Source organism: Macaca thibetana, chromosome 8 (assembly GCF_024542745.1).
Source record: "Macaca thibetana thibetana isolate TM-01 chromosome 8, ASM2454274v1, whole genome shotgun sequence".
Lineage (NCBI taxonomy): Eukaryota > Metazoa > Chordata > Mammalia > Primates > Cercopithecidae > Macaca > Macaca thibetana.
Genome location: NC_065585.1, coordinates 47,102,504 through 47,119,029, shown reverse-complemented (window position 1 = coordinate 47,119,029; position 16,526 = coordinate 47,102,504). Strand labels below are relative to the sequence as shown.

General features: G+C 43.2%; 2 protein-coding genes across 5 annotated transcripts in view; both read left to right on the top strand.

The window, feature by feature from the left end:
- Positions 1–14,354, top strand: part of MATN2 (matrilin 2) — a 167,977-nt gene extending 153,623 nt beyond the window's left edge. For 2 of the 3 annotated variants that reach the window (XM_050800488.1, XM_050800487.1), the window contains 6 exons: positions 5,498–5,911; positions 8,574–8,726; positions 10,389–10,460; positions 11,169–11,303; positions 11,682–11,780; positions 13,798–14,354. In XM_050800488.1, the coding sequence (XP_050656445.1) occupies positions 5,498–5,911; positions 8,574–8,726; positions 10,389–10,460; positions 11,169–11,303; positions 11,682–11,780; positions 13,798–13,853 (929 nt within the window). In that variant the 3' untranslated portion in view covers positions 13,854–14,354. The remainder of the gene's footprint in view (positions 1–5,497; positions 5,912–8,573; positions 8,727–10,388; positions 10,461–11,168; positions 11,304–11,681; positions 11,781–13,797) is intronic. The other variant, XM_050800486.1, reaches the window with a different exon arrangement.
- The window catches only part of ERICH5 (glutamate rich 5), a 700,842-nt gene that overhangs the window by 632,401 nt on the left and 51,915 nt on the right, over positions 1–16,526 (top strand). The window lies entirely within an intron of this gene.

Sequence of the window (16,526 nt, the reverse complement as noted above, 5' to 3'; positions counted from 1 at the left end):
TTTATAGTTTGTTACCATCGATATATTTTGTAAAACACTCTAACATACAGTCTCTCTTTCTCTATATATACGTGTGTGTATACCATTATAACACATATAATGTGTATACCCTTATACACACACACACACCCTTTTTCTAATATTTTTTGTTCCAAATGCATGTATTATTTTTTAGAAAAAAAATAAGATAAATACGATTTAGAAATAAGAATCATGATCTTGTGAGGAAGTTCAGTATTAAGCAGAAAAAAATTAGGAAACTGGGGATCTTTGTAGAAAAAAACTTTTGAGGGCCGGGCGCGGTGGCTCAAGCCTGTAATCCTAGCACTTTGGGAGGCCGAGACGGGCAGATCACAAGGTCAGCAGATCGAGACCATCCTGGTTAGCACGGTGAAACCCCATCTCTACTAAAAAATATAAAAAACTAGCCGGGCGTGGTGGCAGGCGCCTGTAGTCCCAGCTACTCGGGAGGCTGAGCCAGGAGAATGGCGTAAACCCGGGAGGCGGAGCTTGCAGTGAGCTGAGATCTGGCCACTGCACTCCAGCCTGGGCGACAGAGCTAGACTCCGACTCAAAAAAAAAAAAGAAAAAAACTTTTGAGGTACTAAATACCAACGTGACTGTCATCTCACTCATGATTTGTATGATACCCCACCCCACCCCACCCTACCCTGGAAAGAAAGGACACTGGGAGAAGCTACAGCTCAGCACGAGGACAAAGAAGCTTTCTACCAGGGAAGCTGCATGTCTAATTAGTTCAGCACATAAGCTTCAGCTCAGACAGATCTGGATTTGAACTCTGATTCATACTACCTGTGTGACCTTGGTCAAATTATTTAACCTCAGCCAGGCACTGTGGCTCACGCCTGTAATCCCAGCACTTTGGGAGGCCAAGGCGGGCAGATCACCTGAGACCAGGAGTTCGAGACCAGCCTGGCCAACATGACGAAACCCTGTTTCTATTAAAAATATAAAAATTAGCTGGGTGTGGTGGCACGCATCTATAATCCCAGCTACTGGAGTGGCTGAGGCAGGAGAATTGCTTGAACCTGGGAGGCAGAGGTTGCAGTGAGCCGAGATCACGCCATTGCTCTCCAGCCTGGGCAACAGAGCAAGACTCCATCTCAAAATAAATAAATAAACAAACAAACAAAAATTAGCCAGGTGTGATGGCATGCACCTATAATCCCAGCTACTTGAGAGGCTGAGGCCAGGAGATGGAAGTTGCAGTGAGCCAAGATCATGCCACTGCACTCCAGCCATGGTGACAGAGCAGGGCTCTGTCTCAAAAAAAAAACAACAAAAAAACCAAATTATATAACCTCTCTGAGTCCCAGTTTCCCCATCTATAAAATGAGGATGATACCTCACAAAGCCATCACAAGGAATACATGAGATCATGTATCCAAAGGTGCTGAACAGCCAGGTGTGGTGGCTCACGCCTGTAATCCCAGCACCTTGGGAAGCTGCAGTGGGAGGATTGCTTGAGCTCAGGAGTTCAAGACCAGTCTGGGCAACATGGTGAAACCCTGTCTCTACAAAAATTAGAAAAATTAGCTGCTTGTGGTGGTACGTGCCTATGGTCCCACCTACTAGGGAGGCTGAGGTGGGAGGATCACCTGAATGCAGGAGGTTGAGGCTACAGTGAGTTGTGATTGTGCCACTTCACTCTAGCCTGGGTGGCACAGCGAGACCCTGTCTCAAAAAAAATTTTTTAATAAAAAATAAATAAAGGTGTTGAGCCCAGTGCTGACACACATAAGTGCTCAAAAAATGATCACTATTACTATTCACAATAGCAAAGACATGGAATCAACCCAAAATGCCCATCAATGATAGACTGGATAAAGAACATGTGATGTATATACACCATGGAAGACTATGCAGCCATGAAAAGAAATGAGATCATGTCCTTTGCAGGGACATGGGTGGAATTGGAAGCCATTATCCTCAGCAAACTAACACAGGAACAGAAAACCAGACACTGCATGTTCTCACTTATAAGTCAAGCTGAACAATGAGAATACATGGACACAGGGAGGGGAACAACACACACTGGGGCCTGTTGCAGGGAGTCAGGGGAGTGAGAACATCAAGATAAAAAGCTAATGCATGTGGGGCTTAATACCTAGGTGATGGGCTGATAGGTGCAGCAAACCACCATGGCACACGTTTGCCTATGTAACAAACCTGCATGTCCTGCACATGTATCCCAGAACTTAAAATAAAATTAAATTTAAAAAACGACAGGCCAGGCGCAGTGGCTCATGCCTTTAATCCCGGCACCTTGAGAGGCTGAGGTGGGCAGATCACATGAGGTCAGGAGTTCAAGACCAGCCTGGCCAACATGGTGAAACCCTGCCTCTACTGAAAATATAAAAAATGGCCAGGTGTGGTAGCACGTGCCAGTGGCTCTGGCTACTTGGGAGGCTGAGGCCGGAGAATCACTTGAACCCAGGAGGCGGAGGTGGCAGTGAGCCAAGATTGTGCCTCTGCACTCCAGCCTGCGTGAGAGAGCGAGATGCCATTTCAAACAACAACAACAACAAACAAACAAACAGAATTATCACTATTGTAATCATCAACAGCAGAAATGTCCAAAATGGGGCTTCAGTGGTAAGGTGACAATTCCTCAACAGGAGAGGCGTTGAGGCCCAGGCCAAATGGTCACTGGGTGGGGATGTTGAAAAGAAGATGTAAGCAACAGCGAGGCTGGAGTAGATGATCTTTAAAGGGCTTATCCATGCCTGAAGTTGTAGAACTTTCTGAAAATTATGTTCTGAAAGCAAGTCACAGCTCCGTTCCAGTCTTATCAACTTAACTATCAAAAAGAAAATGCCCAAGAAAAGTGGGAATTACCCTCTGGCAAAAAAACAGCTAACAAGTGGGGCTGTCCTTTCTGTGTCTGAAAGCAAATATGCGGGCCCTGCTCTCCCTGATGTTTTTCCACTCTGCCTTGTTTTGTGTTCCCTGGAGAAGGCTTCTGGACCCCATTCTGTGTGTGGGGGTTGCAAGTGCTAGTTTTGTTCTGTAAGAAAAATGTGTACAGAAAAGAGGAGAAAACAGACTCACTGCTGGAAAATTATTTCAGTATTTTTGAAATCTGCTGAAGAGCCACATGCATGCTGCCTGAGTCTTTTTTTGGTTCACTTAGGAACAGACTATGAATGTAAATGAAGCTTTGAGTTGGCCTTTTCCTCTTTCACTAATAAAAGATCGGATAGGTTGAGTGATGAGGAAAAGCACTTAATGGAGAAACAGAAGAACCCAAACCCCCAACATGCTCTCTCTCTCTCTCTCTCTCTCTCTCTCTCTCTCTCTCTCTCTCTCTCACACACACACACACACACACACACACACACACACACACACACACTCTCTGACATTAAGCATGTTATACTGGCCAAGCACAGAAATGGTTTTGCATGTGTGTGTCTTTACATGCTTATATCGTTGTGCCTCACTTTGAAAGATTAAACAGTTGCTTGATATATAAAACAGAATGTTTATCACAGATTGTGGATTGTTTGAAATGAGATCATCTGGCCCAACGCAGTGGCTTACACCTGTAATCCCAACACCTTGGAGGCCGAGGCGGGTGGATCACAAGGTCAGGAGTTCGAAACCAGCTTGGCCAAGATCATGAAACCCCGTCTCTACTAAAAATACAAAAATTAGCCAGGCGTGGTGGCATGTGCCTGTAATCCCAGCTACTTGGGAGGCTGAGGCAGGAGAATCGCTTGAACCCAGGAGGCAGAGGTTGCAGTAAGCTGAGAAAGCGCCATTGTACTCTAGCCTGGGCGACACAGCAAGACGCTGTCTCGAAAAAGAAAAAGAAGAAGAAATGAGATCATCCATTTTGGATCTGTCCATTTTTCTTTTGCAGTCCTAAATAATAAGCCTCTCCATACCCAAATTGCTTAACATAAAGCTTTTATTTCTGTCTTACTATCAACCATCTATTAATAGTTGCCTGAGACCGGGCACAGTGGCTCATGCCTGTAATCCCAGAACTTTGGGAGGCCAAGGCGGGTGAATCACCTGAGGTCAGGAGTTCAAGACCAGCCTAGCCAACATGGCAAAATCTCATCTCTACTAAAAATACAAAAAAACTAGCCAGGTGTGGTAGCGTGTGCCTGTAATCCCAGCTACTTGGGAGGCTGAGGCAGGAGAATCACTTGAACCCAGGAAGTAGAGGTTGCAGTGAGCCAAGATCACACCATTGTACTCCAGCCTGGGCAACAGAGCAAGACTCCATCTCAAAAAAAAAAAAAAAAAAAAAGCCTGAAAAGTTTCCATGTAAAGAATTTATGGTGATAATTTTTTGTTGTTTTTTTACAGAGAGACGCAGGGTCTTGCTCTGTCACCTGGACTGGAGTGCAGTGGCACAATCATAGCTCACTGCAACCTATAATTCTTGGGCTCCAGTAATCCTTCTGCCTCAGCCTCCCAAGTAGCTAGGGCTACAGGCATGCATTACCAGCTAATTTTTTAGCCCAGCTAATTTTTCTTTTTTTAAGAGAGACAGTCACTCTGTTGCCTAGGGTGTTCTTGAACTCCTGTGCTCAAGCCATCCTCCTGCCTCCGCCTCCCAAAGTGCTGGGGATTATAGGTGTGAGCCACCGCACCAAAGCTAATAATTATTTTGTCAGCTTTAATAGGTCAGTAGGGTACTTACACGTGTGCTACCCAATGAACATCACCTCATTCACTTAGTCTGTCACCACACATTTACTGAACACCTTTTTTGTGCCAAGTATTGGGGGATGGGGCACAAAAATGAATGAAACACAGTCCCTGCTGAAGAGGAACTCACAGACTGGAGGAAACACATCATTAAATAATTATTGTACAATGTGGAACACTATATAGAGTACATTAGATTGTATGCAACTTGGTGTCAGGAATTGTGTTTTGGTCACTATTGCAATCCTGCTACGTCCACTGCCTTGTACAAAGCAGGTCCTCAATAACTTTTTGGTTGAATAAATTAGTAGTGTTAGGGGTATATAGAAAGCAATACAAGCTGAGTTACAAGGAAGGCTCCCCGGCAGAGATGATGGCTGAGCTGAAGAAATCTCTTTCTCCATTGACTGTCAGAATGCCAGCACTAGGGTGACGTCACCCTCCTGGAGTAAAGTTCTGGGAGTCTTTTGGGTATTGTTAGACCCTTCCGTGTTCTCTACACCCAGCTCCTCCCAGACCTGTCAGTGTTCCAGGGTACAATATAGACTTGGTTTCCTAGACAATTGTACATCTGCCATTTTGCTTGTGAAAAATACTATTTTTATCAATATGACAAGCCAACCATAAAAGTATATGTGAAAATTATTGTTGCTTGTGGCCCTCCCAACACCTCATCTGTCCTGTGTATTATCTAAAGAAGAAGCAAACTGGTTCCCCAAAGTGGTTATGCCTCCAATTGAAGCATCATTTTATTCTACTCTTGTGCATAAATGATTTTTTATCATTTTTTTTATCAACTTTCCTTTTATAGAATGCACTGAAGGCCCAATTGACCTGGTCTTTGTGATCGATGGATCCAAGAGTCTTGGAGAAGAGAATTTTGAGGTCGTGAAGCAGTTTGTCACTGGAATTATAGATTCCTTGACGATTTCCCCCAAAGCCGCTCGAGTGGGGCTGCTCCAGTATTCCACGCAGGTCCGCACAGAGTTTACCCTGAGAAACTTCAACTCAGCCAAAGACATGAAAAAAGCCGTGGCCCACATGAAATACATGGGAAAGGGCTCTATGACTGGGCTGGCCCTGAAACACATGTTTGAGAGAAGTTTTACCCAAGGAGAAGGGGCCAGGCCCCTTTCCACAAGGGTGCCCAGAGCAGCCATCGTGTTCACCGACGGACGGGCTCAGGATGACGTCTCCGAGTGGGCCAGTAAAGCCAAGGCCAATGGTAATATGGGGTGGAGGTGCGATTTACACCACTCAAGGTTCAGGTTTCTTAAACTCACTCAGTGGTCTCTGCTGGCCATAGGGGGAAGCTTCTTTGAGTATGCAGAAAGGCCTCCTGGCAACTGCCATTATACATCTTTACTACCCTGCCACCTAGAGGCCTTAAATAAAGTGGACCCCACAGGAGTTAAATAAAGTGCTCAGGAAGGAGTCTGGTGACTAGAAGGTTAGGCTAAGCTGACCACAGGTGGGTATCCTCTCCCTCTGATTTACTAGCCAGTGTGTGATCTCCAATGTGAGAATCACCTAGAACATGCTATTCAACCACAGACATATATACAATAGTTCCAAAACACTGGTCTGGTTGCTCTAGAATCAACTGAAGAGCTTGTTAAATTGTTTCTGATGGGAACTTTTACTGATTATGTATATATATTCTTGTATTTTTTAACCAATACTTCAAGCGAACATTCTGAAAATGCAATAGCCTTAGGATGGATAATACTCTTGTGTTTGCAGGAGGCAAATTTAGCTTTTCAGAAAATCAGATGACGGAAGAGATTATGACTCTAAGCTCTTGTTGCTCAGTAAAGCCCAGCCTCTTCTCTGGGTTTTGCTGACCTGAGGGTAACTTCAGTTGCACAGATGTGAAGCGTGCTTGAGGAGTATGACCCTTGGCTAAAGGAAACCCAGAAGCTAGGATGATTGGTAGAGACAGTTTATGGTGAAGTTTCTAGATTCCTTGACGGAGATAAGAAAAGTTGAAGTAGTGAAGTAGTTTGTTTAAAAACTGCCTTTTTTTTTCTCTCTCTCTCTCTGTTTTTTTTTTGAGACGGTGTCTCGCTCTGTTGCCCAGGCTGGAGTACAGTGGCGCGATCTCGGCTCACTGCAAACTCCGCCTCCCGGGTTCATGCCATTCTCCTGCCTCAGCCTCCCGAGTAGCTGGGACTACAGGCGCCCGCCACCATGCCCAGCTAACTTTTTGTATTTTTAGTAGAGACGGGGTATCACCGTGTTAGCCAGGATGGTCTCGATCTCCTGACCTTGTGATCCGCCCGCCTCAGCCCCACAAAGTGCTGGGATTACAGATGTGAGCCACTGCGCCCGGCCAAAAACTGTCTTCTTAAAGTACTTGTTGAGGACACACTGCTTTAGCAAGTCCTGTAAGAGGAAATAAGGTATGCACAGATCAAGGCCTCATCCAAGACTTTATGGACCCAGGGCCTAGATCAGGCCTGGCACATAGTAGATGTGTGACAACTACTTGCTGAGTGAATGAAGAAAGGAGTGAGAGTACTGGCAGTCCCACTGGTGAACTCCATTCCTCCTCACAGAAAGGCTGGTTCACATCGACATTCACTCGCTGTCTTTGTGAAGGAGGTCATTTTATTGATACTGCCTACCTTCCTCTTTTTCTAGCCCGAGAGTGGTAGCCACAAATTGTCCTGCCCTGAATCATCTGGGTAGATTGTAAAACTGGCTGTTCACACTAGCCTAGATTGCTAGAGCTCATGTCAAACTCATAGGCCCCCTAGTCTGCATTCTTAAAAAGAATTAGGGGAAGCATCTTGGTCTCCAGAGACAGTGGTTAGCACTTTCATCTCACTGAAACTAATCTACCTTACCCTTTGCTCCATTTAAATGTCTCTACACATCACCTAAAGATAGGTGGTAGGAGAAACTGATGTTTATTTGATTCTTGAATCAACAAGATTTATATGAGGTGACATCCTCTTATGAATTTAACTACTCTTATGTATAGCAAACAGAATCTTAAAATAGTAGTTATCCTTTTTAGGAAGTTATGCGTAAAATCACTGGGCTCCCGGACAAATATGCTGAACTTGGTTATTGACCTTACACAGACTCAGAACAAGGCATCATAACTCTTGCCCCTTGTCTTGAGCCATTTTTAAGTACATTTTTAAGAATCTAGTCTAATAAATTAGCTAGAATAAGTTATCAGTGCTGAAAAATGTTTGGACTCAAGCAGAACATATTCTTATTGTGTTTTACTTTCAAATGAAGAGTATATAGGGGAAGGGAGTCTAATGATCAGTGTAAGAAAAGCTTTTGAAGCAAACGCATATCCCTGTTGAAATTTAAGGCTGATCTTGGGTTTGTTCTTTTTCCTGACTTTAGGGGTTTCCAATGGTCTGCAGATTCTCCTTTTCAGCTTAGCACTTCCTCCCAAGGTTGTGTCGTCTTAAGAGAAGTGGGCAAAAAGCAGCTTCACTTGGCCTCGGGTCACTTACATTTGAGTAGAAACTAGGTTATTAGGTCATAAATTGACTTGATTCTTAGAATTCTTCCAGAAGAGATTCCCATTTAGCAAGCCATAAAATAGTGCTCACTTCTATGAATCCAGAAGGCTAATTCAGAGGGAAGTTGCAGATTCGTTAAACAGCCCAGCCCAGAGCTGAGGAACAGGTTAGTAGTTTAGCTCCCCAGCATCTCCCAGATGCCTCACTTCTCTCTTGGATCCCTCCCTTTTGCTCACAGGACAAAAATAAAAATGGTAGAAAAGTAAGAAGGAAGGTTGGCATGCACCTTTCAAATCACACCACTTAACATCTGACTGGCTTTGGGTGCAGTACACACAACTTCCAGACCCTGGGAACACAACTCTAACTACCTTCCTCTTAATTTTTCCTGCACCCTAGGTATCACTATGTATGCTGTTGGGGTAGGAAAAGCCATTGAGGAGGAACTACAAGAGATTGCCTCTGAGCCAACAGACAAGCATCTCTTCTATGCTGAAGACTTCAGCACAATGGATGAGATAAGTGAAAAACTCAAGAAAGGCATCTGTGAAGGTACTATAGCTTACGCAAAGACCTTCGCAGACAGGGCAGCATGAACTCTTTTTTTTTTTTTTTTTTTTTTTTGAGATGGAGTCTCACTCTGTCACCCAAGCTGGAGTACAGTGGCACAATCTCAGCTCACCACAACCTCTGCCTCCTGGGTTCAAGTGATTCTCATGCTTCAGCCTCCCGAGAAGCTGGGATTACAGGCACCCACCACCACACCCAGCTAATTTTTGTATTTTTAGTAGAGATGAGGTTTCACCATGTTGGCCAGGCTGGTCTCGAACTCCTGACCTCAAGCGGTCCACCCACCACAACCTCCCAAAGTGCTGGGATTACGAGCGTGAGCCACCATGTTCGGCCCATACAAACCGTTTACTGATAAATTCTCAACCAAAAAAAGTGTCTCCTTCATGGGCAGGACCAGCAATGCCTAGAAACAGTACAAAAAGAAGGGCTGGGCACCATGGCTCCCGCCTGTAACCCAAGCATTTTTGGAGGCTGCGGTGGGAGGATTGCTTGAGTCCAGGAGTTCAAGACCAGTTTGGGCAACAAAAGTAAAACCCTTCAGGAAACAAAGTCTCTGAAAAAAAATTTTTTTAAATTAGCTAGGCATGATGACACACACCTGTAGTCTCAGCTACTTGGGAGACTGAGGAGGGAGGATCGTTTGTGTCCTGGAGGTCATGGCTTCAGTGAGCCATGATTGCGCCACTGCACTCCAACCCGGGTGACAAAGCAAGACCCTGTCTCAAAAAAAAAAAAAAAAAAAAAAAAAAGATGGGGGGAACAGGGGAGGTGGGAAAGAAAAAAATAATAGCTACCATTGTTTGAGCCCTTGCTCTGCGCCAAGCAGTGTAATAAGTGTTTTGACATACCAGCATGCTTCATCCTCACAAACACCCTAGAGAAATGATCATTTAACTAAAAATCAATTATTATATAAATCAGGAGAGCTGAGGTGCAATTTCAGAACATACCTATAATTGAAGTGGAAAGGGACATAGTCCTTCCAAGCCCACTGTTAAAATTAATGCCTTTCTGCGTGGACTATTTGTTTACAGAATATTAGACTGCCCTTTAGACTTTAGATTTTTGTTATGCATGCTTTTCTCCAGTTTACTAAGTGTGCCAGGTATGCTTACGGATAGCAGTTCTGCCCATTTTTCCTTGTACTCATGTCCCCGGTTCAGCAGTTAGATCCTAGTCTAGGTGCTGTGTCTTACCCCTCTAGGGAAAGAACTCTTGAGATGAGGGGTAACAGGGAGGGAAGGCCTTTCAGATTTCTGTGAGTAGAGAATGTTTTGCCTCTTGATTGTTTCATTCAAGTTGAAATGCCTCAAGTGGAGCTGCTGCCAGTGCAACTAAAATCCCTCAACAACTTCACCTTTTTTTCTGCCCTACTTTCTAGACATGACCTTTTTGGGAGCATTCTTAAGTAAGATGTACTTAAGGGGTCCAAGCTTCTCTTACGAGAGAGAATTGCCCTAGAGTGGTCATAGGTATCATGGTAATCAACTGCTTTTTTGAATCTTTGGTGTTACCAAACAAAACCAAAAGACCTTAGGTTATGGCAGGTAGGTAAGGAGGTGGTCTGGGACCAGCTTCCTGAAGAACACACACATGCCTGTGGACAACCGTCACTCCTTTTGGTCATCTTTTTCTGCTCAGCTCTAGAAGACTCCGATGGAAGACAGGACTCTCCAGCAGGGGAACTGCCAAAAAGGGTCCAACAGCCAACAGGTACAGTTTTTAAGGCAGTGTTTTTAGAAATGTTGGTGGGTGCTTCTACCATGGTTTCCCTCCAGATAAAAGTTGTAAAGAAGTGAATGTAAGTATGTTCAAATTATGATGATTAAGGCCTTTTTTCCCTCAAAAAGATAGTTAACTTTTACTCTTACATTAAGCCATATTTGGTAACTAGCATCGTTTCAGGTGACAGTGTTTTTGTTGTTGTTGTTGTTTTGAGACAGAGTTTCATTCTGTTGCCCAGGCTGGAGTGCAGTGGTACAATTTTGGCTCAATGCAACCTCTACCTCCTGGGCTCAAGTGATTCTCCTGCCCCAGCCTCCCGAGTAGCTGGGACTACAGGCGCCTGCCACCATGCCTGGCTAGTTTTGTATTTTTAGTAGAGACAGGGTTTACCATGTTGGCCAGGCTGGTCTTGAACTCCTGACCTCAAGTGATCCACCCACTTTGGCCTCCCAAAGTGCTGGGATTACAGGCAAGAGCCACTGTGCCTGGCTGTTTTTGGTTTTTTGCTGTTTTTTTATTTGTTTTTTTAATAACGATGTTTACTCCACTGAAGGTAACAGTCTTTTTGCTTCAGTATGTCCCAAAGTAAAGCTCGGCACCAAGTGCTAGGAATACCAAGTACCTTACTCTGCTGATGGCTGTTTTATAACCAAAAGCGTTAAGCAGGTTTGATTGCAGTTTTCTTTCTCTTTACAGAATCTGAGCCAGTCACCATAAATATCCGAGACCTACTTTCCTGTTCTAATTTTGCAGTGCAACACAGATACCTGTTTGAAGAAGACAATCTTTTACGGTCTACACAAAAGCTTTCTCATTCAACAAAACCTTCAGGTAATTCCAAGTAAAATATTACTATAAGATAATTTCAGCCTTTCAGCTTGCCAACAACCTTAGCTTAGAAGGAAAGGAAAGAAGGAAGTAGGAAATGGTATAGAGGAAAAGAGAAGAAAGAACTTAAGTAAAATGAGAACTGAAACATAAACTAAAAGAAACTGGAGCAGTGTTCCTCACTAATCCACAGTAAGGGCCACTTCCAGTGTTGGAAGCATATACAGCGCTTTCCTGGTATTACTTTACTGGATCTGGCTGCATGGAAAAAGTGGAACATGTCTTTCATTATGGTTTCCTCCATATGCTGATTCATTCCTATTATGTGTCTGGGAAGTCTGGTGGATTCTAGAGGTGAACACTTTCCATCTGCTTTCTCAGGAAGCCCTTTGGAAGAAAAACACGATCAATGCAAATGTGAAAACCTTATAATGTTCCAGAACCTTGCAAACGAAGAAGTAAGAAAATTAACACAGCGCTATATCCTTTTCTTGTATTAGGCTTTTGTATGGAATGCAAAGAATATTATCAAAACTTCACACACACTCTATGTAGGTTTTATCAACTGAAGTCAATCCCGTGAAGTCACGAAGAACAGTGAACTCCAGGAAAGGCTTTTTGCTTTAAAAAGCAGCCTGACAGGTGTTTGAGAGCCAGGGGCAAGCCAAGCTTAGTAGCAACGGTCAAGCACTTAGTTGCCATCGGCCCTTCTAGGGGGCTTAGCAAGAAGGCCTGTCGGTCAGCATACAAAGTAAGGAAAAGAGACTGACCTAACTCCCTCTCTGCTAGGAGGGTATGTAGGACATGAATGAGGTCTGAAGTGCATCAAAGGTACAGCAAGTATAGGCAAACAGTGTTGTAGAATGAAGAGGTTTCAAACTCAGTCTAAACTCCAAACTTTTCCTTTAGCCCAAAGGAACACCACAGCCACATACGGATTCAGTGTGTGTAGTTTCTGGAGGACAGGGATTGTTTTTTTTTTCCTTGGCAGCAGAGATCTTCTCTTATCAGCACTCTAAAAAATGAAACATTCCACCAAGGGAACAGCAGGATCCAGTGATTCATTAAAACAATATTACAAATGAAAGGAATGCTTGGTGATAATAAAGAAAAGAGGATTCAGTGCTTTTGCATATTGAACACCCTGCCAAATGCTCTAAACTTAAAATTACAGTAAGCGTACTAAAGCTGTCTGATATCTCAAGTGCATCAACTAGTCTACAGGGAAATGGCTTAATTCTGAACTATCTATCTCTGTGCCAATGGGCTTATGTAATAAGGAACAACAGCATAGAGCAATTCCATTTCTGAAAGTTGGAAATATGCTCCCTCAAGTAAAATGAAATAATCTTCCTGAGAGTGGTTAATATACATTGACGAATCTGGGCTCTCATTCTGCCCTCAAGTGGGCAGATAGAGGGTATTGAGGAGCTTACAGGGTAGACCAATACCTATTCTAATGCCCTTTTCCTCTCGCTTGCCTGTCCCACCCCAAAGTTCTACTCACAAGAGACTATTGAAGGTATATTTTTACATAGGTCAGAATTCCTCAAAACTGTGGCCTGATGTGGCATCATGGTGAAAACTCCCTATCTCCCTCTGCTTCTGACTTCGTATCTTACTTTCCAAGGTTGAATTCTTTCATTGTCTTCTCTTCACCGCATTCTCAATATTATCAATTCTGGCTCCTAGCAGTGTGCTATGGCAAACTAATTTACAAGCATTAAGAGTGGAAGTGGAATTACAATTAAAAAAAAAAAAAAGACTGCAGCGGGGTGCTGTGGCTCACACCTGTAATCCTAGCACTCTGGGAGGCCAAGGTGGCCTTGCTTGAGCTCAGGAGTTCGAGATCAGCCTGGGCAACATGGGGAGGCCTTGTCTCTAAAAATTAATAAATAAAATAAATAAGGCTGGGCGCAGTGGCTCACGCCTGTAATCCCAGCACTTTGGGAGGCCGAGGCAGGCAGATTACCTGAGGTGCGGAGTTCGAGACTAGCCTGGCCAATGTGGAGAAACCCTGTCTCTACTAAAAATACAACAAAATTAGCCAGGCGTGGTGGCGCATGCCTGTAATCCCAGCTACTCGGGAGGCTGAGGCAGGAGAATCACTTGAATCCTGGAGGTGGAGGTTGCAGTGAGCCAATATCGCACCATTGCACTCCAGCCTGGGCAACAAGAGTGAAACTCTGTCTCAAAAAAAGAGAAGGAAAAAAAACCAAAAATAAATAAAATTAAAATTAAAAAGACAAATTCACACTGAGCTGTCTGGCTTTGATGATGTTTTTTAAAAAAAACGCAAAATATTTGTCTTAACAGAAATGTTAAATGCATTCTATAAATTTACAAGTCAGGGTTTTAAAATACTCGACAGAAATGGGGGAAAAAAACCCAAAACCTTTTCTATTTCAGAAGCCAAAATTTTACATGGATAAATCAAGTTATATTTAAATGCAAATAAAAATAGACAATTCTTCATCTTCCTTAATTTGTGATTTACTAGAAGAAATGACACAGAGAATGGAAGCCCTGGAAAATCGCCTGAGATACAGATGAAGATTAGAAATCGCGACACGTTTGTAGTCATTGTATCAAGGATTACAATGAAAGCAGTGCAGAGCCCCAAAGCGCAGGCTATTGTTAAATCAATAATGTTGTGAAGTAAAACAATCAGTACTGAGAAAGCTGGTTTGCCATAGAACAAAGACAAGAAGTAGACACTAACTTGTATAAATTTATCTAGGAAAAAAATCCTTCAGAATTCTAAGATGAATTTACCAGGTGAGAATGAATAAGCTATGCAAGGCATTTTGTAATATACTGTGGACACAACTTGCTTCTGCCTCGTCCTGCCTTAGTGTTGCAATCTCATTTGACTATACGATAAAGTTTGCACAGTCCTACTTCTGTAGAACACTGGCCATAGGAAATGCTGTTTTTTTGTATTGGACTTTACCTTGATATATGTATATGGATGTATGCATAAAATCATACGACATGTACTTGTGGAACAAGTTGGATTTTTTATACAATATTAAAATTCACCACTTCAGAGAATGGTATTCAGTGCAAAATTCTTAGTTTAACTTTAAATGGAAGATATCTATATATGAGAAATGGCCAATATGCCTATGAAAAAAATGCTGAATCTCATTAGTAATCAGGAAAATGCAGGTTAAAACAATACCATTTTTCACCCATCGGCTTAGCAAAAATGAGGATTTTTTTAAACAAGTGTTGGTAAGGATGTGGAAATGTGAGGCTCTTCTAAGAATGTAAATGGAGCCGGGCACGGTGGCTCAAGCCTGTAATCCCAGCACTTTGGGAGGCCGAGACGGACGGATCACGAGGTCAGGAGATCGAGACCATCCTGGCTAACCCGATGAAACCCCGTCTCTACTAAAAAATACAAAAAACTAGCCGAGCAAGGTGGTGGGTGCCTGTAGTCCCAGCTACTCGGGAGGCTGAGGCAGGAGAATGGCGTAAACCCAGGAGGCAGAGCTTGCAGTGAGCTGAGATCCAGCCACTGCACTCCAGCCTGGGCGACAGAGTGAGACTCCATCTCAAAAAAAAAAAAAAAAAAAAGAATGTAAATGGCATTCTTTGTAGAGTAAGTCTATTGACATCTCATAAAACTGAAAATACACACAACCCTGTAAATCTAGCAACTGCACTCAGTTATCTAACTAGATGATTTCAGCACATACATACAAAGAGACCTGTATAAGAATGTCACTAGACTCTGTAAAAGCAAAAAACAAGGAATAACTTAAACATCATCAGAAGGGAAACTGATAAACTCTGGTGTAATCCATACCACAGAAATACAACACCACATGTACAAGAATGTGCTACATCTACACAAATACATGGTCAAACTCAAAACAAAAATGACTTTTAAAAGAACGACAAAATGTTTAGCACACCATTCCTGAAAATTAAAAAAAATCAAAAATGTCACTAGTTGTTCAAAGACATGTAAATATGTATATGTAAGTATAGGAAATGTTCTTTTTTTTTTTTTTTTTGAGACGGAGTCTCGCTCTGTCGCCCGGGCTGGAGTGCAGTGGCCGGATCTCAGCTCACTGCAAGCTCCGCCTCCGGGGTTTACGCCATTCTCCTGCCTCAGCCTCCCGAGTAGCTGGGACTACAGGCGCCCGCCATCTCGCCCGGCTAGTTTTTTGTATTTTTTAGTAGAGACGGGGTTTCACTGTGTTCGCCAGGATGGTCTCGATCTCCTGACCTCGTGATCCACCCATCTCGGCCTCCCAAAGTGCTGGGATTACAGGCTTGAGCCACCGCGCCCGGCCAGGAAATGTTCTAAAAGGATATACCTAAATTGAGAAAATAGAGAAGTGAGAATAGGGCCAAAGACTTCAACTTTATCAACTCAAGAAGGAACTTACAGCAAGAAACACCCTAAGTGGGAGCTTCAATAAGAAACGAAGATAGCCAAAATGACATCCTTTCCATGGAAGTCACTGTATTTTAGAGTCCAAATGATGCTTTACAAACAAGACATGTTGAATAAGCTTATGTTTACATATTTAAAGACAAGTATTTCCATTAGAATGTCCTCTTAAGGGACAGTGCAGGAGAATTGGAAGACCATCTCCTAGGCCTCGACTTTATCTGAAAATCATGATTCTTTCTGGGTATAGAAGTTTTGATTCAAAGTATTAAACCTTTAGTTTATATTACATTTGAGTAATCCATTTGACCCTGAAAACACAAGTTTTCATTAGGAAGTAATACTGGTTTGGGTTGACATTACTTTTGAGGTAGTCATGCATCACTTAATGATGAGATACGACCTGAGAAATGTCATGTTAGGTCATTTCATCATTGTGTGAACATCAGAGTGCACTTAGAAAAACCTAGATGGGGCCGGGCACGGTGGCTCACACCTGTAATCCCAGCACTTTGGGAGACTGAGGCGGGTGGATCACGAGGTCAAGAGATTGAGACCATCCTGGCTAACACAGTGAAACTCTGTTTCTACCAAAAATACAAAAAGTTAGCTGGGCGTGATGGCAGGTGCCTGTAGTCCCAGTTACTCAGGAGGCTGAGCTTGCAGTGAGCCGAGATCGGGCCACTGCACTCCAGCTTGTGGGACACAGCAAGACTCCGTGTCAAAAAAAAAAACAAAACCAAACAAACAAAAGAAAAACCTAGATGGGTATCCCACTACACACCTAGGCTATGTTATATACCCTATTGCCCCTAGAC